The sequence below is a fragment of the Amblyomma americanum genome, chromosome 8, assembly GCF_052857255.1.
Source record: "Amblyomma americanum isolate KBUSLIRL-KWMA chromosome 8, ASM5285725v1, whole genome shotgun sequence".
NCBI classification, from domain to species: Eukaryota; Metazoa; Arthropoda; class Arachnida; order Ixodida; family Ixodidae; genus Amblyomma; species Amblyomma americanum.
In genome coordinates this window covers 22,871,982-22,897,194 of record NC_135504.1, presented here as the reverse complement: position 1 = coordinate 22,897,194, position 25,213 = coordinate 22,871,982, and the positions used below count along the sequence as shown (strand labels likewise).

Here is a 25,213-nt window from a genome sequence, read left to right as displayed (position 1 = left end):
GAAAGCAAATGGCGCAGTATCTGTCTCATATATCGTTGGACACCTGAACCGCGCCGTAAGGGAAGGGATAAGAGAGGGAGTGAAAGACGATAGGAATAGGCGCCGTAGTGGAGGGCTCCGGAATAATTTCGACCACCTGGGGATCTTTAACGTGCACTGACATCGCACAGCACACGGGCGCCTATGCGTTTTTCCTCCATAAAAACGCAGCCGCCGCGGTCGGGTTCGAACCCGGGAACTCCGGATCAGTAGCCGAGCGCCCTGACAGTTATAGGCAATCTATAAATTTATGACCATACACTTTTAGTGGACTTTTGTCTATAGACAGTCTTTAGACTATGAACAGACAAAAGGAAATGTCTATAGGAAAGTGGTAGACAATAAGAAGTTCATAGGAAGTCTACAGGCCGTTTTTATAAGGGAGTGTATACCTTGGTTTTACGCGCGAATCATATGTGCCGGTTTTTCAGAACAAACATAGATTTCACGTTTCGGAAGTCCAACGGAGCCGTATTCGGTCCCAGTATATACAGCGTGTCTTTATACGAAACCAGCGGATGCCCTTTTGGTTCAATAACACGCGTTTACCCTTACAAAAATGGTCTATAGACAGTCTATAGACTTCTTATAGACTCTACTGCCTTCCTATAGATATTTATTTTTAGACAGTCTATAGATTTCTTATAGACTCTATTACCTTCCTATAGATATTTCTTTTTGTCTATTCATAATCTATAGACAAAAGTGTACTACAAGTGTATGACCATAAATCTATAGATTGTCTATATACTGTTCATAGGATTTGTATTGCCTATAAACTGGGCTATAGGGTTTGTCTATAGAGAGTCTGTAGGCTTTATGGACAGAAGTCTATTGGCAGTCTATAGAATTTTTGCAAGGGTATGGTCTCAGTGCAAGGGCCGTCCCTCGCACTGGGTTGAAGCCGCTGGTGGAGCAAGGTGAAACGCGAACGCTTCCCGCGTCTCATCGGCTGGGCCGCTTTCGGCGCCGCAGGGTATGAGAGAGACGAAGCAGGAGCGCCCGACGACGGGTGGCCCACGATGCTGCCCGGACTCTGCACGCTCCGGGTGCTGGCCACGGGCCGGTCCCCGAGCCCCGACACAGGTGCGCACCCGCCCGTCGCTCTGCTGCACCCGCTACTCGTTCCCATATGCGCTTCGCTGTGACTTGCAAAGCAGCGTGAGAGAACGGGTTTTACTCTGGACTCGCTAACAACGTGCCTGGATATGGATAGCAAGTACACGTACTTTATGGTTGCTGGCACGCGCAAGCTTCAGTCCAGTACTCTCTGTGGCGACGTGCAGCGAGGTCTTGTCAGAAAAGTAATGTACAGGGTGTGTAACACTTAGAGGGAACACGGTCCCGCGTGGCTGCGCACACGCGACGCACCTCTGCGACCAAGCCGGTAGCAAACCCGTTAGGTGGCACGAGGGTTAGGCTTAAGGTTAGGTTAGGTAAGGGTTAGGTGGCACGAAGAAACGCGTCGAGGTCCGTCTTCACGTGCGCCACTCTCAATTGATTCATGAACGGACTGAATGCAATGGCACTCCGCAAGTACGCGGCCACGCGGTGCCATGTTCCATCTAAGTGTGATTGACCCTGTACTGTCAGCAACAAATGAAACTCTAGCAATGGAACTGGAGCGCCGACGCAATATTAAGTACAGCTCCTACGGAGAGGAAGTGCGAAGCTAAATTAATCTCCGCTAGCATTGAGCATCCCCCGGCTAAGATCTTCTCAATTTGCTGTTCGTATTTAATTTGTCTTGTTCGTGTTTCATTTGTTGCTGATAGTATACGTCATGCCGCTGGTTCCTGTGCTCTGTATGCTGTCTTATACGTCAGGGCGCTGTCACCGTGCACAAGACAGTGAAGATTATCGTGGTGGCATTCCGTGGCTCGAGCGCTATTCCTGTTCGCTGGTCAGTTAGCCATTGTTATGCGCGCATAGCGGGCATTAAAGGGCACCTTGCAGTAGCGACTCTAGAAAAGACTGAAAAAGGTTCCTCGTTTAGGTGACACATTTGTTTCTGCAGTTCTTACCAGACCTTTACCTTACAACTATGTGGTTTTATGTACTACACTTTCATACAACTAGCTTTTGTTAAATGAAATCCGACCAGTCACGCACCCTTCTAAAGCATGAGCGACGTCTTGGATTGTGGCCCCGATTTGCTGCCAGCAGCTGTGCAGCTTGGCCATTACAGTGAGTAGTAATTAATCAACGTCCACCTGAGCACTCCGAAGAAAACATTAGTAGGCTAAAAGAGTTTCAGCGTAGATTGTCAGCGGGAGTATTGACGATATTTCTGTCCGAATTAAGGGCGGACGCGGCTTTGAAATCCCACAATAAAATGTAAAAAAAAGATGATTTTGTGAAGATTGTTGTATGCGCTTTTATGCCTCTTTTTTTACGCTGTCCCGAAGTTACATACCTGGTAATTATGGAAAAGTGCATTTTTCAACGGGAAATAGTTTTGGAGCGCAATTTTCTTCATAAGGTTAATAATAATAACTGGTTTTTGTGGAAAGGAAATGGTGCAGTATCTGTCTCATATATCTTTGGACACCTGAACCGCGCCGTAAGGGAAGGGATAAAGGAGGGAGTGAAAGAAGAAAGGAAGAGGGAGGTGCCGTAGTGGAGGGCTCCGGAATAATTTCGACCACCTGGTGATCTTTAACGTGCACTGACATCGCACAGCACACGGGCGCCTTAGCGTTTTTCCATACATAAGGTTTCGCTATAACACTCAACATATGCGCAGATCTCCCTTCGACAGGCTTGTATTTTATTTTTTTTTTGCTGTTACCGTTTTTATTGCTACCGTCCAAAACGTTCTTCATTGGTTTTCTATGTCAACCTCTACACATTTCTTGTTGTGTAAATAGTTTTGGTGTATATTGCCTCTCTTCCTGTCCCCTCACCTCTTTCATTTCATTTCTCCAATCTGCCTGCTGTCCTTCATTTCCGCTGCCCCAGCTCAGGTGCTTCAGTATCGATGGCAGATGCCGGAGCTAGCAAAAATCTTTTCCTTCCTTTTTACTATTATTATTTTAATAAAACCACTTACTGCTGCTACTTCTATGCCAGTGGTAACTACTCGATGCGAGCGACGGACAGGTTTTAAAAGAAAGATTTTGATACGTATTGGAAGAATGGAACACAACCTTGGATATTTCCATAACAGTACTTTACAATGTTCCACGTTTGCTCCACAATTAAAATTGATGTCCAAGAATTCCGCACTTGATCAACGAGGAAGTACACTAAAAAAAAAATCATAAACCGCGCCGGCTGTGCATTGAGGGGAAACGCTCGAACTGTGGGCGTTTTCCTCCGTTACGGTCTTAACTGCCTAGATGCTCATTTTGCGGAGCAGATTTCTTCACGACTGTTTCATCTATTTTGACCCCGTTTGTTTTGTTGCACTCCGTGTGGAAAAGTGATCATATCCCTTTGTTCTCCCCCTTTTCCATATATCTCCCTCCGTTCCCCTTCCCACGTGTAGGCTAGCATACCGGGCGCTGCCTAGTCAACCTCCCTGCCTTTCCGTTTGTGTTTCTCTCTCTGTCTCTTTCTCTAGGACCACGGTGCAGGTCAAGACATTCTTTGTTTTTCAAATTTGGGAGTTTTAAATTAATAATAATAATAATAATAATAATAATAATAATAATAATAATAATAATAATAATAATAATAATAATAATAATAATAATAATAATAGGTTTTTGCGGAAAGGAAATGGCGCAGTGTCAATCTCGTATATCGTTGGACACCTGAACCGCGCCGTAAGAGAAGGGATAAAGGAGGGAGTGAAAGAAGAAAGGAAGAAAGAGGTGCCGTAGTGGAGGGCTCCGGAATAATTTCGACCACCTGGGGAATCTTTAACGTGCACTGACATCGCACAGCACACGGGCACCTTAGCGTTTTGCCTCCATAAAAACGCAGCCGCCGCGGTCGGGTTCGAACCCGGGAACACCGGAGTTTTAAATTGCTGGTATGAAATTTTCTGCTGACTCTAGATATGTCAATGGATAACTCATATCGCAAAAACTCAAAACCAAAATTCGTGCCCCGCTAGAAAAAAAAAAGACAAGAAACTCTGCTGACGACAGCGGAAGTCTAGGTTGCAAGAGTGGACACCTCACGAGAGGAAGACAACGCGATAGTGAGCGACCGAGATTGAAAGGTGGATCGACGAGCCTAGGAAATAGGCGGGAATAATTATTTATCACTTCGCCAGATTTCGTATATCTTTGCACATAATTTCAGAGAGGCCTTTGTCCCTCACTGGAGTGGACTCTGCTGATGCTGACGCTGATAATCCGCTCAGAGGTATTATCATAAGGCTGGAAAGAGCACTTGCCTTGCATTCTTGAACCCTTCGTACTCGAAGAAAACAAAAACGAAAAAAAAACAGTACTAGTCAGAGGCTCTCACGCAAGTGCCAACGCATTTGTGGCGGAATACAGATCTTGACGGGGATATTCAAATTAGAAGCGTCTGGTTGGAAATTTCCGTGGGTCAATACAGCGGAGTTTCTTTTTTATTCCACATTTTATTTTATTTTTTTGCTGCAGCTCGTGTGTTCTCGCCCTTCTCCACGCTTTGTAAAACCGGCTTCTGGCTTAATGTTTTTCTTTTCCCTCGCACGACGCCTGGCGAGCGACACGCAACCGCCTGCGCGATTAATACCTTCGTCGTCGCACTGGCCTGCAGCGCCTCTGTTGTGATTTTATCCGACTGCTGCATTTCATTTGAAAAGTGGTGAGCTCGTAGTGCGCCACTCTGCGCTCCGCAGCGCGCCTTGATAGGATTGTAGTTGGCGTCCCACGCTACAGGTGGCGCTGGCAGTCTGGCAGTCTGGCTGCCTCCTCCTTCTGGAGCACACTAAAGCCCCTCCATGACGCTACCGCTTTTAACTGGTCGGAAAAAAACGTCATGGAGGGGCTTTAGAGCACACTAACGCATCTGCAGGTGTGTTCTTTGGAGTGGAGCGTATTAAACGAGGTTCCATGGCTACGATGTTATTCTAAACGTCAGATTTGATAAATGGGTTCCAGAGTTTTGATGAAGAACAGGAAAACTTCAGCTTTGTCTCTTGTGGGACGAACTCCTTGCATTCCACCTTGCGAAATCCTAGGTCTTGGAAATAAATTGGTTTTTCGGGAAAGGAAATGGCGCAGTATCTGTCTCATATATCGGCGGACACCTGAACCACGCTGTAAGGGAAGGAATAAAGGAGGGAGGTAAATAAAGAAAGGAGGAAAGAGGTGCCGTAGTGGAGGGCTCAGGAATAATTTCGACCACCTGGGGATCTTTAACGTGCACTGACATCGCACAGCGCACGGGCGCCTTAGCGTTTCGCCTCCATCGAAACACGGCCGCCGCGGTCGGGTTCGAGCCCGGGTACTCCGGATCAGTAGCCGAGCGCGCTAACCACTGAGCCACCGCGGCGGGAAAATTCTCGGTCTTCTGTTTTGTACTTTAAGTTCTGAGTGAAGATGCTTTTGTGGCTGCGAAGGCGTCGTAGAATAAGCAATCGCCGACCCTGTCCCGTAGGTGTGCGCTCAGGGGATGGGGAGCAGTGGATCTTCTAACAGGCATGGGAGAGGGGGGCACAAGTTTTATCCCATATTGTTCCCTGCTATCTAGAAGACATGAACTGGCGCTGTCATAAACTTTGCCCCCCCCCCCCCCTCCCCCTCATGGAGAGACCTGTGCACGACTGGCACTTCTTTATATGAGCACATACAGGAGCACTTCGCACACCTATGGCCATCTCCCTGTTGCCGCCGGTGTCACAAAGCAATCGCCTGTACTGGGCACAGCTAAAAGGAAAATACGCGGTTCCGCTGGTAGTAAAGAAAGGGAATCTGAAACAGTCATCCTTTCATAACAGTAGGGGTGGTCAGCATGTTTTGCGATGCAACCATCAGTCCCAAGCATTTCCAGTGCCACGGTTTGGGAAGTCGGGGGATATCGCCAAGGATGCCTGCTCTCCAGCGACCGTCAGGACGTCCAACTTGGGCTAATCCGGCGAGCACAGCTGGCAGCGGCATCCAGCGGAGCCCTGGACTAGGGGCAGACGAACATCGCTAAGAAGATGGAAGAGACCATCTGACTCCGCCAAATTGCTCACCTACTCTCTAGAGCTCAATAAACCTTTTCCTTCCATCCTTCCTTGCTCACAAAAATTAAAAAAAAATTGACGAACGGCCTAATGGGCTCTGAAACTCCCTTGGACGTCCTGGGGACGTTTGAGACGTTCAGCGGACGTTGAGTTGAGTTTCAGTACCCATTGGGCGGTGCTTCAGCAATCGTGGAAACCCGTTTCTTGAGAAGGTTTCCTTGCTTTGAGCATCCTGACCTGATCTCAAAAGTGTCGCAGGAATGCTGCCTGTAATTAATATTCATAATATAAGCGGCCGTCATGGTATATATTATAATCTCGTGATCTACGTTGATCGCTGTGTGCCAACTTAGTACGCTGTATACATTTTGTGTGCAAAGTGACCGTAGGATATCAAGAGGCGTAACCATATAGCGGCTGGCACCAAGGTTAGCAGCAACGTGGAGAGAGTGCGCGCAGGGGACGGCCGGAAAGAGAGGAGGAATTGGCTGAGTCACCCAGTGATAACAGTGCGACCAAATGGCGTGCTTGGCGAGGCCACACTGCAGTCGTACATGCAGCACTTCCGCTGGTGCAGTTAACCCAGTTCTCATCAAGGTGCCGCTGCTTCTTACGAGCAGTACTGCGCGGATCGCCGCGCGCTTCTTTCTACACGGGGCCGCGGTTGTATTTACCAAACACTCGAAACGCAGCGGATCGCCTGCCTGCCTGCCTGCTCTGCGGCAGTTTGCAGTTTTCGCATACCGCCGGCTCCCACGCCCGCCGTGTAGGAGCTGTCCCAGATGCCTTGCGTGTGTACGTTGGGGCGAATTCATATATAAATGGGAGGTACAAAAACAGCCCCGTGTTTATGCAGGAGGAAGCGAAAGCATGTCTGGGCTGAGCAGTATACGTGTTGCTATATAGGCTTGCTGGCTCGTACTTGAGGAAAGGGGAGCAGCAGTGCAAGGCTTCCTGCAAAGCTTTATTAGATGCAAAGCTGTAGTATGCGTATACTGCATTTGTGCCTGTCGGCAAGCTCTGATTGAAAAAAATAATTACCCGCCGCGGTGGCTCAGTGGTTAGGGCGCTCGACTACTGATCCGCAGTTCCCGGGTTCGAACCCGACCGCGGCGGCTGCGTTTTTATGGAGGAAAAACGCTAAGGCGCCCGTGTGCTTTGCGATGTCAGTGCACGTTAAAGATCCCCAGGTGGTCGAAATTATTCCGGAGCCCTCGACTACGGCACCTCTCTCTTCCTTTCTTCTTTCACTCCCTCCTTTATCCCTTCCCTTACGGCGCAGGTCAGGTGTCCAACGATATATGAGACAGATACTGTGCGATTTCTCCCCCCCCCCAAAAAAAAACAATTATTATTATTATAAAAAATCACTAATAAACACATCTCAGTCTCTCAGTAGGCCGCCGACGTGTCGCTAACTGAGCACAGTGGAACACCGTTATAACGAATCGGTTTACAACGAAATAAGGAATATAACGAAGGAATGACGAATCACGAAGTGCTTTCGCACTGAAAAAAAAAGTAAGATTAACGTGCAAGAATGGTGCCTGAGAGAATAAGACAGCCAAGGAAAGTGAACTGTTTCAGAAATAACGCATGTAAGCGGATGTGTGAGTGTTTTTATTTTTCGTTCGGCGTACTTTCACAGTGAACTAATTCGGCTTGCACGGTGGCGGTAGTGCCGTGTGCGTCCATACACTCCTCTCCTCCCGGCTTCCGCGCTGTGCACTTTCTCGGGCGGCCGGCTGCATCGTTCCCACAGGTCTCACATCGTTTTCTTCCCACTCCACGTGCGCATTTATCCGTGCTCGCCGCGGGTGGTCAGCGTTATAGCGAGCCGCGACGAACAAAACGACGGCCTGTTTCGGGCGTACGTGCGACTATGGCTGCTTGTCGGACGGAGGAAGCTCGCGCGTAGACGCGTACACCGGGTTTTACTACCTACTATATACTTGCCATGTAGTGTGTTTGTAGTGCGTGCGTAGCGCGTGAACCTATGCCCGTCGACTGTCTGTACGCCCGCACTTTGCATGCCGTCGCGTTATGCTGTGGAGACGAGAGTGTCCCGCTTCCCAGTGGGGGTCGGCCGCACGGACCCGTCCGTGGCGGTGCCGTGCGGCTGCATCTGAGCCGGCTACTCAGGCGGCCGCGCATTATGCATCCAGGCGACGACGCCTCGGGGGGTTACGCCGGCGGATCGACACGCCCGTCTTTTTCTTCCACTTCGGTCCACGTGTCTCGGCGGGGGATGCTTTATCGACGGGGGTCACTGGCGAGTCACAGTAGGCGGGCACCCAAGCACACTAGAGAGTGCGACTCGCGGTTATATAGGCAGACCGACGCGGGCCGAGCAGACAATGCTGCTATTGTTGATTAAATTGTTGAATAATCAACTCATTGCTTGGTTGGCTTATTGACTGATTGTTTGGTGCATTAATCGATTCAGTGATTGATTTATTAATTTATTCATTTATTGCCGTAGCAACACTGTGGACTGCGAGGCGCGACTTTGTAAAAATGGTCTTTAGACATTATATAGACTTCTTATAGACTATTCCCTTCCTGTAGATATTTATTTTTATCTAGTCATAGTCTATAGACTGTCTGTAGACAAAAGTCTACTAAAAGTGTATGGCCATAAATCTAGATTGTCTTCAGACTGTCTATAGCACTTGTGTTGCCTGTAGACTGTCCTATAGGGTTTGTCTGTAGAGAATACATGGACTTTATAGACAGAAGTCTATGGAAAGATTATAGACTGTCTAAACAAATTTTTGTAAGGGTAGTGGATGAGTCCGCATTAATTTAGGCTGCCTGTGGTTCGTGCGTTTAAAATGTGGTTCGCGCATTCGAAACAACGTGGTACTCGTCTCGTTGCATCCTGTCTGCACTAGCGTTGCTCTTTGCTATTAAGTAGTAAGGTGTCACCACACTTACTACTACCTTAACAGTCTATCACGGCGCGGTCTCTCGCGGCAGGTGAGCGTGACACTGCTGTCTGGAGCCTACGAGGAAGGGGACATGTCCAGCATTATTGGGAAAAAGTTTTGAATATTGGAATGCTTAAGGCTATGCTCTTATGGAAATATTGAAGGTAATGGAGCATCCCTCTGACGCGCAGCAAAATCTTTTAAAGTTTTTCCACCGCTCGCATTGAGCAGTTAAGACTGCTAGGGAAAACCTATGGGGAACGTTTTTTTTTTCTTTTAACAGTAGGGAAAACGTTAGCAAACAAACAGAAATGCAAGCCTGCTCACGGGAGATTTGCGAGTTGTTATAGTGAAATCTTACAGTATACGAAAAAATTGCGTTCAGAAACTCTTTTCCTGTTGAAAAATGTTTTTTTTTTGTCCAGAATTGCTGGGTATGTTAACGCTTGCGGGATGGGTGAGAGGCGTAGCAACACCCTCTGGACTATTCAAGGCCCTTCCATGGGGACCGTGACGTCACGCCAGTGGTCCCCGGCACCCCGGCCGCTGCTTTCGGTCGCTTGTCGTTCGCGTTGAATCTGTCGTGGCTGCTTGTTAGAATGACACCCAGGTGCGCGTCTGTTGCAAGGTTTTTGCATTCGGTAATTATTTAGCGAGTTTGACTAATGCACTCGGGTATTTTTTTTTCGCTCCATTGAGGCATGCACCGCAACGATCTAAGGCGGCTTTTTAGACTTGTTAACAGCGTTCTGAAAAAGTCGCAAATGCATTTGTACAAATGGGTTTATTGACAGGAAGGGTTGGAAGCGACCTATTTCATTTCTTGCTTAACGTCTTCATTTTTCTGTCCGCAGCTTTTTTTTGCGCGGCACTTTGAATTTGATCATTTCGCATTCTGCAAAAGTTGTTCAAAGCAACGTTTGTTGCGGCACGCACTACATGCCGCACGAGTGTCTCTGGTGTGTGACCATTCTCGCAGGTTTCCAAGGCAACATCTCGCAGAAATGAAATGGCAATGGAGCTAACAATTGCATGTTGGTTGCTAGATGCAAGGAATGCGTTTCCATTTTCGCCCGTGGTGAGCTTTTCAACAACAAGCGTCGTAACCAGCACCATGTGCACAGTGCATGGCTGTGGGAACTTCAACCCGCCTCTGGAGAGGTTTGCAATCATTTTGCAAGATTCAACTTCTATATTCATATCTTCCAGAATGAGTGTGCTGCGGCAAAATGCACAGGGAAGTTTCTTTAGGGCTGCATAGGCACAGTAGCCAGCTATGTAGGTAACAACTTCCATGTCATGCTTTGGGCTTGAGATTTCTTCCTCGGAAATCAACACTGAAAAGTTGTGCGGTGGCATTTCTTCGTCGCTCTCGCTGTTGTTGTCTGGCTCGGGAAGCATCAGCAGCTTTTGTAATCGAATTTTTTTTTCGGACTCCAAAAGCTGCCGCACAGAAACATGGTACTGCGCCCCAGCAAGCTGCCGGTAGCGACCGAAACGGTCTTCAAGGGTGTCCGTTTGGAACTTTCCTAGCAGAACATACTTCAATTTTAGTTCCTCTAGGCAGTACCGCGAAAGCTCAATAAGCGAGTAGCACGTCAGTCTCAAAGCAGAGTGGGTTTCTTTTGTCATGCAGCCACTGGTCATATTAACACTGCGCCAAGCGTCCAGCCAGTCTACGATACCATTCAAGAATATTATCTGTTGATCAGAGATTGAACTGATTGGATATTGAAGGGGGTCATTCAGACGGCGACCTTTGGAAGGTATCTTTACGTTCACTATTTTCCACCATGTTGCTATGATGTTAATGAAGAGAGCTGTTGAGCTGGAATTCATAATTTTCAGAGCCTCGCCCCGCATTTCAAGTGCGTTTGAGACAAATGGGTTAATGACGTCTAACGCCAACTTTACATTCTGTCTCTCCATGGGAGTTGGATAAACGGCTTTGGAATTTAACTTGTAGCCGAGCTTTAGAAGCGATGTCTTTTCCAATGCATATAGCTGCCGCACGGCACCAAATGATGCAGCTTTCATTCTGGGAGGCCCATCGGGCAGTACTCCAGAAAGACTCATTTCAGGAAAGTATAAACATGTTCCTTGGTTCTTCTGATTTATCCAATTGTTCCGGATGCATTTAAGTACGTGCACAGTGTCAACGACATAAAAAAGGGGGCGGCTTTTGTCGGCTGGGTGGGGATACACAATGCTTACTTCTCGGTTCTCAGAGAAAAGCGACATCATCTTTCGATTTAGTGAGTTGTTGTCGGTGATTACAGCTATCACCTTAAGGCCCAATGATTCCATTTCTAATATTATCCTCTTGCAATAATCATGCAGGATTTCAGAGTTCATTTTCGCCACTGGAAGAATATGAATAACGTCCTTGTTAGCTGACAGGAGCGACTGTATCATGAAAACGTGGGCAGTTGTGGCTGCTTCTTGTGAATTCGCTGACGATCCTACTATGCTGCCTCCTTTATAATCAAAGTATGGCTTGATGTGGATTTCATCAATCATTAGAGTCACTGTCTTTTCGTGCGACTCCATGAACTTCACTCTTTCGCGGATGTAGGACAGAAAGTGGGCTTCGTTTTGTTCTTTCATTGGGTCACCTCCATGTTTCGAGCAAACGCGGCGCAAAGTAGAAGGATGAGGCAATGTCAACATTGACGCTGATCTCGCGAAGTTATAAGCATGGGGAGAAATTGAGTGCAGAATGCTGGAAAAAACTAAAGTATCAGCACTGTAGCGACGAATGGGTCCAGCGAGAGTGAGAGTGATTTGCTCATGTAGCAACCGAATCAAGGCACTTAGTTCTTTCGTTGCGTCACTCTCTTCGGTTAGTTCATTCAGCAAGGAGCCGATATGCTGCAACACTGTCGTAGTTTTAGATGCAGTAGTTTCTTCTGATGTTTCAGTCATGTGCTTTTCTAGCTGCTCAAGCAGTACCGACAACGTACTAGTGTCACGCACGGCTTCTGGAATTGCCCCTCCACAGGGTAAGGAATTCAGCTTGATCATGCCTGCTGACACTGAAAGTGAGAGGTCAGCAAATACGGTGACGGAAAATCTAACATGTGGTGAAGGATTTTCCTCGATGCGTAGAAACATCACACAGCGACTGTTGACACTGATGGTCCAGAAATCACTGTTGCCAATACCAGAAAGTTTGTGTTTGAGGTCTTGAAATGATGCTATCGCAATTCTTTGCTCTTCGTCTTTCTTTGTCTCCATCGAGCTCTTGATGGCTTTGCCCAAGGCCTCGTCTTCCATTCGAGCTCTTTTCGAGGCTGGAGATTCGCGTCGAGTGTGGTTCGTGCTCAAGTAAGCAGGGCAGTTCGGAAAAATAGATGGTACTGCATCGGACACTAGATGAACCCTCTCAATCTCAACTGTCAGAGTCTTTCCTGATGCTGCATCGAAGTGTGATAGCTTCCTGATGAGGTCATTCTCTTGAAAGTGAAGTTCACAAACCTGCGCAATGTATGAAAAATATGTAGTCGCTTATTGTCGGTATATGGACACACTATTTCATAATTAGCCTAGTATTAAGCAGTTCAGCTCAGTACTGCATATTTCTGTTCATTATTCTTGCCCTGCCCTAGCCAAATTGCAATAAAACTACCAGTATTTTCTCATCAAACATTAAGATTTTTCTGACCTATTGATCGAGCACGCGGGACATGCAGGATACGGCATAAACTTCAGTTACTCACCTTAGAATGTACGCTGGGTGTGAAATCCTTCCGTGGGATGGCTCTAATCCACGACTCTCTTCGACTTGAATCCTTGGGAAACGCGAAAACACGCATCTTGGGACCAGTGTCATAGTTTCCGCGACATCCAGGGACACAACACCGTCCCATGTTGCGCCACGTGAAGCGTTTGCGTCTGCTTAACGCCACATTCTTGTTTCAAGCACTGGTGATGCTGTCACACTTCAATATTTTGCACGTACACATACACACACACACAAATGTATGCACACGAATGCAAGCACCCTTGAGCACGGCCAAAAAACCCCCGAAAATAACGTCAGCGAAGAGCGATGCAGCACCAAACCTAACCGACAGAGTAGACAGGGACGACTGAAAAGCTTGGACCTGCTCAAAAATTTTTTTTTTTTTGGCTGGAACCTGTCGCTCCGGAATGTTCGGAATGTGCGGGGGCGCTCGTCGAAGACGGTGTTGGCCCGTCGGAGAACAGGACCACTAGCGTGACGTAGACTGCCGGGGAGAGGAGGACGTGAGCAGGCCTTGTAAAGTCGAGAAGGTGTTGGGCGTAGGCTCACAACTATGGCGTTCGGTGGCTTCAGGTCTTTCAGTTTCGCCGCCCTCTGTCACGACGGGCTTCACGTCGCATCTGCGCAGGGTCTTTTTATTTGAAACGACCTGTTGTACTTCCTTACGTCACCCTTTACCGTCCGTAGGCGTGGACGGGGTTTGTAGACAGGTGCGTTCCAAGAAGAGCGGCACTTTCGCAGTATCGGGGGGTGTTGGCCCGGAATGAATGGGGAGTAACTAGTAGACACCGTGCTTGCGTTAGAAAACGTGCTCTCGTCACGCCTGGTTGGTATATGTTGTATAGAAAGACGCCCGAAATCCAGGCGCCACAGGTGGTGGGGGGTGTGGAAACGCCGTTACGCTTGCGTCGTGGGGAGCTTTCTCGGTGGTTTCAGTGGCGCTTCAGCTTCGGCGTCATTGCGGAGCGGGCTTTCCGAGGAAAGCTTGAATGCGTGACGCCACTCTGAAAAAGTAAAACTGACTGTTGTCGCCGCCGCGGTCGGGTTCGAACCCGGGAACTGCGTTTCGATGGAGGCGAAACGCTAAGGCGCCCGTGTGCTGTGCGATGTCAGTGTACGTAAAGATACCCAGCTGGTCGAAATTACTCCGGAGCCCTCCACTACGGCACCTCTTTATTCCTTTTTTCTTTGACTCCCTCCTTTATTCCTTCCCTTACGGTTCGGTTCGGGTGTACGCCGAGATATGAGACAGATACTGCGCCATTTCCTTTACCCAAAAACCAATTTAGATTTTTTTTATGGAGAAAAACGCTAAGGCGCCCGTGTGCTGTGCGTTGTCAGTGCGCGTTAAAGATCCGCAGGTGGTCGAAATTATTCCGGAGCCCTCCACTACGGCACCTCTCTCTTCCCTTCTTCTTTCACTCCCTCCTTTTCCCTTCCCTTACGGCTTGGTTCAGGTGTACGCCGAGGTGTGAGACAGATACTGCGCCATCTCCTTTACCCAAAAAACAATTTAGATTTTTTTTTTATGGAGGAAAAACGCTAAGGCGCCCGTGTGCTGTGCGATGTCCGTGCACCTTAGAGATCCCCAGGTGGTCGAAATTATTCCGGAGCCCTCCACTACGGCACCTCTTTCTTCTTTCACTCCCTCCTTTATCCCTTCCCTTACGGCGCGGTTCAGGTGTCCAACGATATATGAGACAGATACTGCGCCATTTCCTTTCCACAAAAACCACACACACACACACACACACACACACACACACACACACACACACACACACACACACACACACACACACACACACATACATATATATATATATATATATATATATATATATATATATATATATATATATATATATATATATATATATATATATAATAAACAGGGACGGAAGGCATTGAGAAGGTAAGCGGCACTGCAGTTCGACTGGTTCTGTGTCAATGTCACGAACTTCCAGGATTTCGTCGCAAATGTTCCGTCTACTGCTGAAATTGGGAAAACTGGCAAATTTATTAAGAAAAATATGGTTGCACCAAAATTCCTCAGTTCATTCGGATTATTTCTGAATGTCTGAGGACGACGATATAAAACTGCGGGCAGGTTCGCTGGTGCGCATAGTAAATCAATAGTAGAATGCTACAATGCAGCCAGCAGCATTACGAACACGGTTATATCAGCCTGTTTTGCCGTTAGGGTTAGCTTTAAGCTGCATAGCTGGGTGGAAGCGAGGCCATAAAAGGACGGACCCTCCAGTAACTGGGAACTGCAGGTATGCCTAATTGGTTTTTGGTGGAAAGGAAATGGCGCAGTATCTGTCTCATATATAGTTGGACACCTGAACCGCGCCGTAAGGGAAGGGATAAAGGAGGGAGTGAAAGAAGATAGGAACAAATAGGTCCGTAGTGGAGGGCTCCGGAATAATTTCGACCACCTGGGGATCTTTAACGTGCACTGGCATCGCACAGCACACGGGTGCCTTAGCGTTTTTCCTCCATAAAAACGCAGCCGCTGCGGTCGGGTTCGAACCCGGGAACTCCGGATCAGTAGTCGAGCGCCCTAACCACTGAGCCACCGCGGCGGGGCTGCAGGTATGTGCCGCGAGTGCTCTGATACACGGCACGACAGCGAGCACCGTGGCCCGGACACTTTTGACGAAGACTGCATGCATTTTTTTATTATTTGCATTATGCGCAGCCAGGATAAGGCGAAACGGGACCACCCACCGTGGTGCCTAACTGGTTGCACCGTGGCTTTGGCACAGTGACACCGCGGTGCCTGAATAATGTGACCTTCATCACTGGCTGGAGCTGCACCACCTATCGGACGCCAGAAACGTAACGCAGTCCGAGGAAAGAAATCCTGCCTCCAGAAGGAATTACCGTCGAACCTCGTTACAAGGAAACTGTTTATAACGAAATAATGGATATAACGAAGTAAGATTATTCCGCTTGGAAGATCGCGTTCAACACTGGTTATAACGAAGCTACGGCTATAACGAAGTAATCGCGTGGCGCCCTGGTTCAACCGTAGAACCGTTGGCCACCACGCAATCAGTCTATCCGCGCTCTTATACCCTGCCCTAGCCGCGCCAAGTGTTTCTACAGTTCTGATCGCTCCTCATTCTGTCTTGTCCGGGCTTACATTTTGACCCCCCCCCCCCCCCCCCCCCTCCTGCTCCTGCTCCTGCTCCGCTGCGGCACGTTTACCGTTCCCAGCCAAGGGGTCCCTCGGCTGCTGCTGTGGCGCCACCTAGCCCTTAGCGCCACTCGAGAAGCCCGAGGCGGGGAAGACAGATAGTGAATGGGGGGAGTCGCGGCCACCGCTGCTGCATTGTCGCCTCGCCGCACTGCGTCCACTTATCTGGCACGGGTCATCTGTCGCCGCAGGTGGCGCTGTTTGTGTGGCCCGGTGGCACACTCTAAGGGGGCCCCTGGCGGCAGTGTACCATATTATACGGATCACACCCCAGCGTCATTCTCCCCTCCCCCTCCCCCGTTTTTTCTCTTCCCTCGTGTTTGTGCAACACCCTCTAAATACTTTCTTCAGGCCTCTCCAGGCCCTCCTTTCCACACGCGCTACGTCACGCCAAGTGTCCGGTCAGGCTGCTCACCAAGCGCGGCTCCGCTCCGCTCGGTTGTCTCCCTCGATGTGCTCGCGCTTGCCCGGGCAAGCACAGACACGAACGCAGTCTTGCAGTGAGCGTCTAGCTGCTGCTTGAGTCTTTCAGCCTGGCGTTGGGTGCATTTCCGTTCGCTCCTCGCACGGCTGTGTCTGTTTCGTGTGGCCGTTTCTTGTGTGGCGTGCGTACCTGTGCTAGCGCACGAATGGGAAACTGATTGCCTGCCGTGTAGCGAGTGCAACTTCGTGAAACATGGGCCGGTGCTGTGTTCCCGGGTGCCGCGGGAACTACCAGAATGGTCCCAAAGTACGTGTTTATTGCTTCCCAAGAGACGAAGTACGAAGAAAAGCCTGGTTGCGAGCCATTCCACGGAAGGATTTCACACCTACAGAGCATTCGAGGGTAAGACTCTGAAATATTGCTTAATAGGCGCTGGTAATTATCTTAGTTGTGAGCTGTCGCTCCCGGAAAGGCATGCTGTCTTTGTAGGCAATGATATCACTTCTTACACTTATGTATGAATTGTCCAGGAAGCATTTAGTTCTGTGGATGTGCATAAGGCTTGTGTAAAAGCTGTGTAAATATGTAAAAGCTGTTCACTATTCAGACTCTTTTTACTTAGTGTTTTAGGCAATGGAGAGTCATGGCGAATGGCCTTGCTTCATTTTCTCGTGCAGGTGTGTGAACTGCACTTCCACGCAGGCGACTTCATTACGACGTTGTCACACCAAGATGAACTAACAGGGAAAATAATAGAGGTGAAGCGTGACAGGCTACAGTTGAAGATTGATGCTGCGCCTTCTGTTTTTCCAAACTGCCCAAAATACTTGTCCTCAACGCCTGGACGGAGTGAATCGCCAGAGACGAAAAAAGCAAGAAGGGAAAACGCTGCTTTGCAGGAGGCTATGAGGAAGTCACTTCAGTCTAATGAGCTTGAACAGAAAAGAAACAAAGTTTCATCTTACGAGGAGTTCAAATCTAAGTTGCCTGGAATCTGCAACACGAAATTCTGGACCGTTTCTGTCGATGAGCAGTGCGTTAGGTTCCTTCTCATCGAGAATGATCCTTCACCTAATGTGAAATGCGCCTTGGTAGTTCTCCCTGATCTGTCACTTTCTGTTTTCTTGAATGGAGTGAAGCTTCTGTCGCTTCCTTCAGGCAGGATTCTGCCAGCTCAAGTATGCGACACCTCCAGCCTGTCCTTGCTGCTAGAAGAACTCGAGATAGGCTTGCATAATATACCTGAGGTGACGAAAGAGTCGAAACATACTAAAGTATTGCAGTTTGTCGGTTCACTGCTTGCAGACCTCATTGAGGACAGTGATACGACGAAAGAACAGTCTTCTTTGCTGAAATTTCTGGTTGAGCAGATAGAGCTTCTCCTCGCGAAACAGCATGTGTATAGCGCAGAGCTGCTGGTATTCGCCAGTATTTTGAATTCAATTTCTCCTCACGCATATCACTTCACAAGAGCTGCATCAAGAATCATTCTGCCCCATCCTTCCACACTGCGCCGTGTTTGCTCAAATTACAAAGCTGACCCTCTTGTGGAGCAAAATCAACCGCACTGTCTCTCCTACATCCGAGAACGAGTCAAATCAATGAAAGACCACGAGAAGACAGTGACCCTGATGATCGATGAGATCCACATAAAACCATACTTCGACTACAAAGGGGGCACAATAGTAGGATCGTCGGTTCATTCAACGGAACCAGCAACAACAGCCCATGTGTTCATGGTACAATCACTCCTTTCTGCAAACAAGGACGTCATTCACATATTACCTGTGAGCAAACTGAGCGCAGAAATTTTGCACGAGCATGCTAAGAACATAATCATTAATGTTGAGAAAATGGGGCTCAAAATTATCGCTGTGATAACGGACAACAATGCTCTGAACCGCAAGATGATGTCGTTATTTGCTACAAGTCCTCAGGTGAGCATTGTCTATCCCCATCCAGCCGATAACGCTCGCCCTCTTTTCTACGTGGTCGATCCTGTGCATCTCTTGAAGTGCATTAGGAACAATTGGATTAACCAGAAAAACCCTGGAACATGCCTCTATTTCCCTGAAATGGACTTGAGTGGAGCAATGCCCGAAGGGCCTCCTCGTATGAAAGCTGCTTCTTTCGCAGCTGTGCGGCAGCTTTATTCTTCAGAGAAGACGTCGCTTGTGAAGGCTGCTTACAGACTGAACGCAAAAGCCGTGAATCCAACCTCAATGGAGCGGCAAAATGTAAAGCTCGCTCTCGACGTCATTAATCAGTTTGTTTCAAATGCCCTCAGGACACATGGTTCCGCGTTCAAGATTCCTCAAGCTGAGTCGACTGCTCTTTTCATTGACGTTATCCTCACATGGTGGCAAATAGTCAATGTTAAGACCCCTTGCAAAGGCCAGAGGCTAAGGGACAGCATGCAAGACCCTGTAAGGTCTGTTGATGACACACAGTTAGCTTTCCTGAGCGGCGTTGTGGACTGGTTGGACGCTTGGGCAAGAATAAACATCACCAGTGGCTCGCTGACGAAAGAGACTCACAGTGCTTTGCGACTGACATGCTATTCTCTGGTAGAACTCTCGCGCTACTGCTTAGAAGAACTTCACTTCAAGTACGTACTGCTGGGCAAATTTCAGACGGATGCGCTAGAAGACCGGTTCGGCCGTTACCGCCAGCTGGCAGGATCACAGTACCACATTTCCGTGCGTCAGCTCTACGAATGTGAGAAGAAGCTTCGTCTTCAAAAACTTTTGACATTTCCACGCGAGGAAACAGAGTTTGAAGACGTAAGTGAGGATCTTGTCCCATGCAACTTTTCTGTGGCTGTCAGCGACGACGATATTACACACGCCCACTCTGACATGGATGCTATTGTCTACATTGCAGGATACGCTGCTCATGCTGCTTTAAAGAAGCTTTCATGTTCTGCTTGCTTCAGCACATTGGTGATTGAAAATCGAGAGATCGAAGCGGAAAATACTGCCATGATAGCTAACCTGTCGAGAGGAGGGCTGAAGTTTCCCCAGCCATGCACAGTTCACATGGTACTGATGACTAAACTAGTTGCAGAGAAGTTGTCTTTTGGAGCAACCGCGGAAGATTTTCTCTCCTGTAGAAATCAACGTGGTGTCGTGATTTCACAGACGATTTCCCTCCTGGACGAACACGACATTGAGACATGTGAAAATGGCCACACTGCACAAACTCTCCTGCGCTTGGTAGTACGCGTTGCAACCAACGTTGTTCTAAACAACTTTTGCAAACTAAGAAATGATGCCATACAAGACAATGCGCAGCAGAAGGCCGCAGCCCGGAAAGCAGCAACGCTTAAGAAGAAGTAAGTTTTATTCCCAAGCAATAAAAATGCTTTGCGCACACTTCATTGCTGGTGTCTCGTCGTTTTTTATTGTAAGGGTCAGATTAGCTGTACAAATACTCAACAGCGCAACATTATTGTGAGTGTCATTATTGCTGTGTGTGAAAGCTTTAAGCAAAACACAATACAGAATAAAACTAACACAATGCGCAGTAGACGGTGTTTTTTTTTTCAATGTTCACGAACTTCTACTTTAACAACTAGATATACGCATGTGCGGTCTGTGCGGATGGATTTTACCGCACGGCAGACATCATGTACGTGATAGAACCTAATAATTAGATGATTAATTGAAATTAACTAATCAATTTTTTATTATAATGACCAATAATGCGAAATTGGCGGCCGTATGCTAAATTGTTTATTATAAAAAACTGTATTAGCAGCTCGAACTTTCTTGACAATAAGGTGTTCTGCAATAAAAAAAATATATAAAGCAGATAAAATGATAGCCTAAGGCGCGCACAAACTAGCGAATTTCTTTTCTGCAGCAACGACAAAAATGAAAATGAAGGAATCACTTATAAGGCAGCTACGTACGGCAGTACCCGAATAGTGCAGACGGGCGCGGCGCGCTGAAATCGCGGAGCGCGGGGCCTGCACGGTCCCTTGGCGTGACGTCACGCGGCCGGTGGAGAGGCCTTAGCATTGAGAGGGTGTTGGTTTGTGTGTGTATGCTGGTCAGCCCCTGCTGGCGAACGAAGGAAAGGGTGGTGTGGCGTTCTTTTTTTTTTCTCTTCCTATGTGCAGCGGGGGGAAGGGGGGGGGGGCAGGGTTGTTGACCCCGAGAGTTGACACCGGACGGGCGCAGCGTCGCTTCCTGGACCCGTCGGAGATGTGAACGCTGCCCACTCGTTGGCGCTGCGCGGAAATCGCTCGGCCCATCGGGGGGAGACGGAGTAAGGAATGCCTGGCGGAGAAGGGGAAAAGAAAGAGATGGAGAAACGATGAGAAACAGTCCGGGAAAGAAAGAGAGGAGGAGGAGGAGGAAGAAGGGAAAGAAGTAGAGATTATGAGAAATGACCGCGGGAATGAGTGAAGAGAGAACGGAAGATGAATAGGGGCGGCAGGAGGAAAGATATGCAGAAAGAAGAAGTGAACGAAGAGAATGGAAGGACGAAATCGTACGAGAAAAAACATGAAAGAGGAAGGGGTGTAGGAGTAAATGAAGAGACGCCGAGCGAAAAAAAAAGAACTAGAAAGAAAGAGAAAAGAAAGAAAAAAGAAGGATAGAAAGAAAGAAAGAGAGCAATAAAGAAAGGAAGAAAGAAAGATAGAAAGGTACAAAGAAAGAAAGGTAGACGGGTCGCTGGCATCTGCGGTGACGCCTCCGCGAATGCGTCCAGTCTGATGCCTGCGGGCGTATTCGCGGGGTGTCCACTGCTGGACGGAAGGGCCCGCTCGGAGAAGAACTGGCAGCGTAGTTCGTAATCTCTCGCGGTCCGGTTTAGCGCCCTTCCGGTATGCGCCGACGCCGCCCGATGAGCCCGGCGATTTCTCGCGTGAAGAGTTTACGCCCTTATAAGGCTGCGTTACGTTCGCTAATGAACGTTATGCGGGAGAAAAAAAGGTCGGAATAAAGACGGCGTAGACGTCGCAACGAGGGCTGTGGATGGAACGGGACGAGACGCGTGCTTCTATAATAGAATCCCTGTCGTAATGCTCGTGCTGTTCTTGGCACCCAGGCGTGTGTATATACAGCTGGGAAGGTTCGATGCGAAGGTTTCGACACGCAAACCCACTCCAAGGTATTCTGGACCAGCGCATGTTTTTCAGTGGGAAGTTGTTTATGAACGCATTTCTTTTTAACGTTAAATTTGATTATGACTTAGTTTTATACTATTCATTGTCAGAAACTCCGTTCCTTTCTATGCTAGTCTTAAGCACTCGATGCAAGCGCGGGACAAAGTTTGAAAGCAGGGTTTTACTACGCATCGGAAGATTGGGCCATTCCCATCAGTCTCTCCATAACAATGTCTTACAATATTCCTCAATTGCGTCACAATTAGAATTGCTGTTCTGTAAAGCTGGACTTGTGCGGGGCGGAAGCAAGCTGTTCCGGCTTCGTATAGTTTGCGACACATTCATACACCTCTCGTTGTGAAACCCCTTCCTCGAAACGTCCATCCCCAATATCACATCCCTCGCCGCGTAGCTCGCGCTAATGCCCTCCATAAGTACTATGGGCAAGCCCACGATGCCGTTTGGGTAGATGCCGCATGTACAGCGCATGAAGCGGTAGCAGTTGCCCAAAATACAACCCTACCTCACCCCCTAACTCACCGTCTTCCCTCGGGCTCTACGCCTTAGGAGGCAGAGGAGACCGCCATCGCCCTAGCCCTTGCACATTCGGACGCCCAATACATCTTCAGCGACTCCAAAACGGCTCTGTCCAACTTTGCCAGGGGCAGGATTCACGCCTCTGCATGGCAATTGTTGAACACCCCTACCCAAAATTTACCGCGCAGGGTAGAGCTTCAGTGGGTGCCGGCTCACTCCGGGAACCCTGGAAACGAGGCTGCCGATAAATTGGCCCGAGCTCTGACTTGCCGGGCTCAGGACAGTCTCGATCCAGGATTCTCGAGGGAGCGGGCGCACACCTTTGCGGAGCTCACGCAAATACCCCGTTTGGACCGTCGGACTTACCCTCCCCCCCACCCGTCTCTTACGCACTCCCAACAGATCCTCTTCAGACGCCTCAAGACCCGCTCTCTGTCATCCCCTCAGCTTTTATCCCACTATTGCGGCACATCCCCTGCATGCTCCCTATGCGGTGACCCCCCCGCCACACTCTCCCACATCATTTTCGGCTGCCCTGCTGACCCTCCCCCGCGGGGACAGCACGCCATCTCGAGATGGGAGGACTGGGAGGTCCGGCTTATGTCTGCAGACCCGACATCGCAGCTTGCTGCGGTGACTAGGGCTGCCGACGTCATGTCCCGGCATGACCTACTTGATGCAGTGCGGGACCGCGCAGTGGCCCAGGGACCCAGCTGGGTCTAAAACTCACTTGCTCAATAAAGCTTTTCTCTATGTCTGTCTGTTTGCAGAATAACGACTATAGCTGTACGTGTTTGAGACATGCATGCTCGAAAACAGAGCCGAAAACCGATTCACCCTTATCGAGAAGTGTGTATAGGCTTGGAGGGGTTCAGGAAGCAGGATTATGGAACGGTTGGTTCGGTTTCATAGGATTACGTTCCAAAGCGACTGAGGCTGTGAGGGACGCTGTGGGGGATAATTTCGACAACCAGGGGTGCTTTATCGTTTATCCGGCAAAACGAAACAAAATGTTCCGTAATCCCATTTCCTGAACCCATTCAAACCTATACAATTTTTCAATAGGGACGTGCAGAGAAAAGTCACGCGGCAGCACTTGTGCCGCTTTCTTTCGCGCCTTTCACTTGCCTGCCTAAACATAAATATACTATAATCCACAAATGAGTAAACTTCTTTGTGGCACGTTAGGTTTATCTGCCGACAGCAGCGCCGCAATACCCTTCAGCGGACTGTACAGTACCTAAGCGTATAGACAGTTGGGCTAGTTGGTGGCCTGTTGCACTATGAATCATATTTCCAACGTGAACAATGAGCGAGTGAAAACTGTCAGCTTTGGGCGAAAAAAAAATACGCTGACAGAGGAAGAGTGCACGGAGAGAGGAAAGGAAGATAGCTTAGAGCAGAACATATAATAATAATAATAATAATAATAATAATAATAATAATAATAATAATAATAATAATAATAATAATAATAATAATAATAATAATAATAATAATAATAATAATTGGTTTTAGGGGGAAAGGAAATGGCGCAGTATCTGTCCCGTGTATCGGCGGACACCTGAACCGCGCCGTAAGGGAAAGGGATAAAGGAGGAAGTGAAAAAAAGGTGCCGTAGTGGAAGGCTCCGGAATAATTTCGACCACCTGGGGATCTTTAACGTGCACTGACATCGCACAGCACACGGGCGCCTTAGCGTTTTGCCTCCATAAAAACGCAGCCGCCGCGGTCAGGTTCGAACCCGGGAACTCCGGATCAGTAGCCGAGCTCTCTAACCACTGAGCCACCGCGGCGGGTTGAGCAGAACGCGCCGGTCAGTCACTGGGAATCTTTCCTTTTCCAGTTACTATACGAGCAGCGGTTTCTCGACGCCATCTTGTCATCGATCATCGGAGCGTGTGATCCACACTGTGTATACGGCAAGCCAGGCATATATGCGCGCGTCGGCATGGATCGGGTAGACAGGGCGTCGCGTGATATATGACACGCTGCGAAGCTCGCTTCGGCGTCGTCTCTCTTCGCGTACACAATGGAGTGCAGGTCTTGTTTTCGCCACATCACAACCATCGCGGGCAGCTCTGATGGGAACTCGGCGAAGTGATCGCAGCGCCATCTGGACAGCGAAGGACTCCCGCATTTTTGGGCACTGGCTGCAGTGTGCCGGCATGCATGCCTTCTCGCTCGTAATACGACGCCGCGTTGCAGTGAGCCGTCGTCGGCTGCAGGACAGGCCTGCTCGACAATGGGACGGCATCCGCGGAGGCGCGACGACACACGAGACGATTGTGTCACGCACCGCCGATGCCACGCTTCCGGCCTTTGTGTTTGGCCGCCTGCTGGCTGCCTGCATGCAGGAACGGCGCGCTGGTCATCATTCGCTGCTGCGCCTAAAGACGGGACGAAGCTCAGGCATTTTCAGACTTAGCGAGTCTCTCTCCCTATAGTCGGTTGTTGGCCGTCGGTATCACGTCTCAACACTGTGCACCGTCTTGTTGACATATGCGTAAATGCTGCGTTATATATTCATTTCATGGTGCGTCTCACGTGCTTGGGTGATAGGTGTAACCTCGTTAATGCGAACTCGCCTTATGCGAAGTTCCGGTTTATTCGAACTCTTGCTTTGCTCCTGTCAGCGTCAAGCGTGTTTAAAAAAAAAACGCTGCCGTAAACCCAAATTGCGCGTTATTATTCGAACGAATTTTAGGATTTGTAATGCAACGGCACGAGGCCAAAGGAAGAGAAGGGGCGAGACACTGCAGCGCTCCTTTGGCCTCGTGGCGTTGCGCTGTTCGACTACAACTCATGTCTGACCAACGTGCCCACCAGTTCAAATTTTTAGAGCCCTCCGAGTTCGGATTATTTAAAGTCGACAGGACACTCCAGTGTGCACCTATATTTGCAAATAATACTTGTGCCAGCAGGCACACTGTCGGAAAAAAAATGGCACTCGAATCTCAAACGAAGAACAAAAATTGGTTAGAATTGAGCGGAGTTCGGGTTACGTTATACGCTTTTATGTCGGCGGTAGCAAAGCGTTTGTTCGAGTGAATGGGAAGTTCGAATAAAGCGAGTTCGCATTAACGAGGTTTTGCCGTATTG

The 25,213-nt window shown here is 48.6% G+C and overlaps 2 protein-coding genes across 3 annotated transcripts in view; one reads left to right on the top strand and one right to left on the bottom strand.

The window, feature by feature from the left end:
* The window catches only part of LOC144101102 (cerebellar degeneration-related protein 2-like), a 138,502-nt gene that overhangs the window by 28,881 nt on the left and 84,408 nt on the right, over positions 1-25,213 (top strand). Inside the window, exon 1 of one of the 2 annotated variants that reach the window (XM_077634119.1) lies at positions 985-1,125. The exons of the other annotated variant lie outside the window; for it this stretch is intronic. Within the exon in view, the coding sequence (XP_077490245.1) occupies positions 1,062-1,125 (64 nt within the window). The 5' untranslated portion in view covers positions 985-1,061. Of the gene's footprint in view, positions 1-984; positions 1,126-25,213 lie in introns of those variants that run through there. 2 annotated transcript variants of the gene reach the window in all.
* Positions 9,787-13,032, bottom strand: LOC144101101 (uncharacterized). Its single transcript, XM_077634115.1, has 2 exons — positions 12,804-13,032; positions 9,787-12,561 (listed from the first exon to the last, which is right to left on the bottom strand). Exons 1-2 carry the CDS (start codon positions 12,951-12,953, stop codon positions 9,901-9,903), a joined length of 2,811 nt encoding a protein of 936 aa, XP_077490241.1. The 5' UTR covers positions 12,954-13,032; the 3' UTR covers positions 9,787-9,900.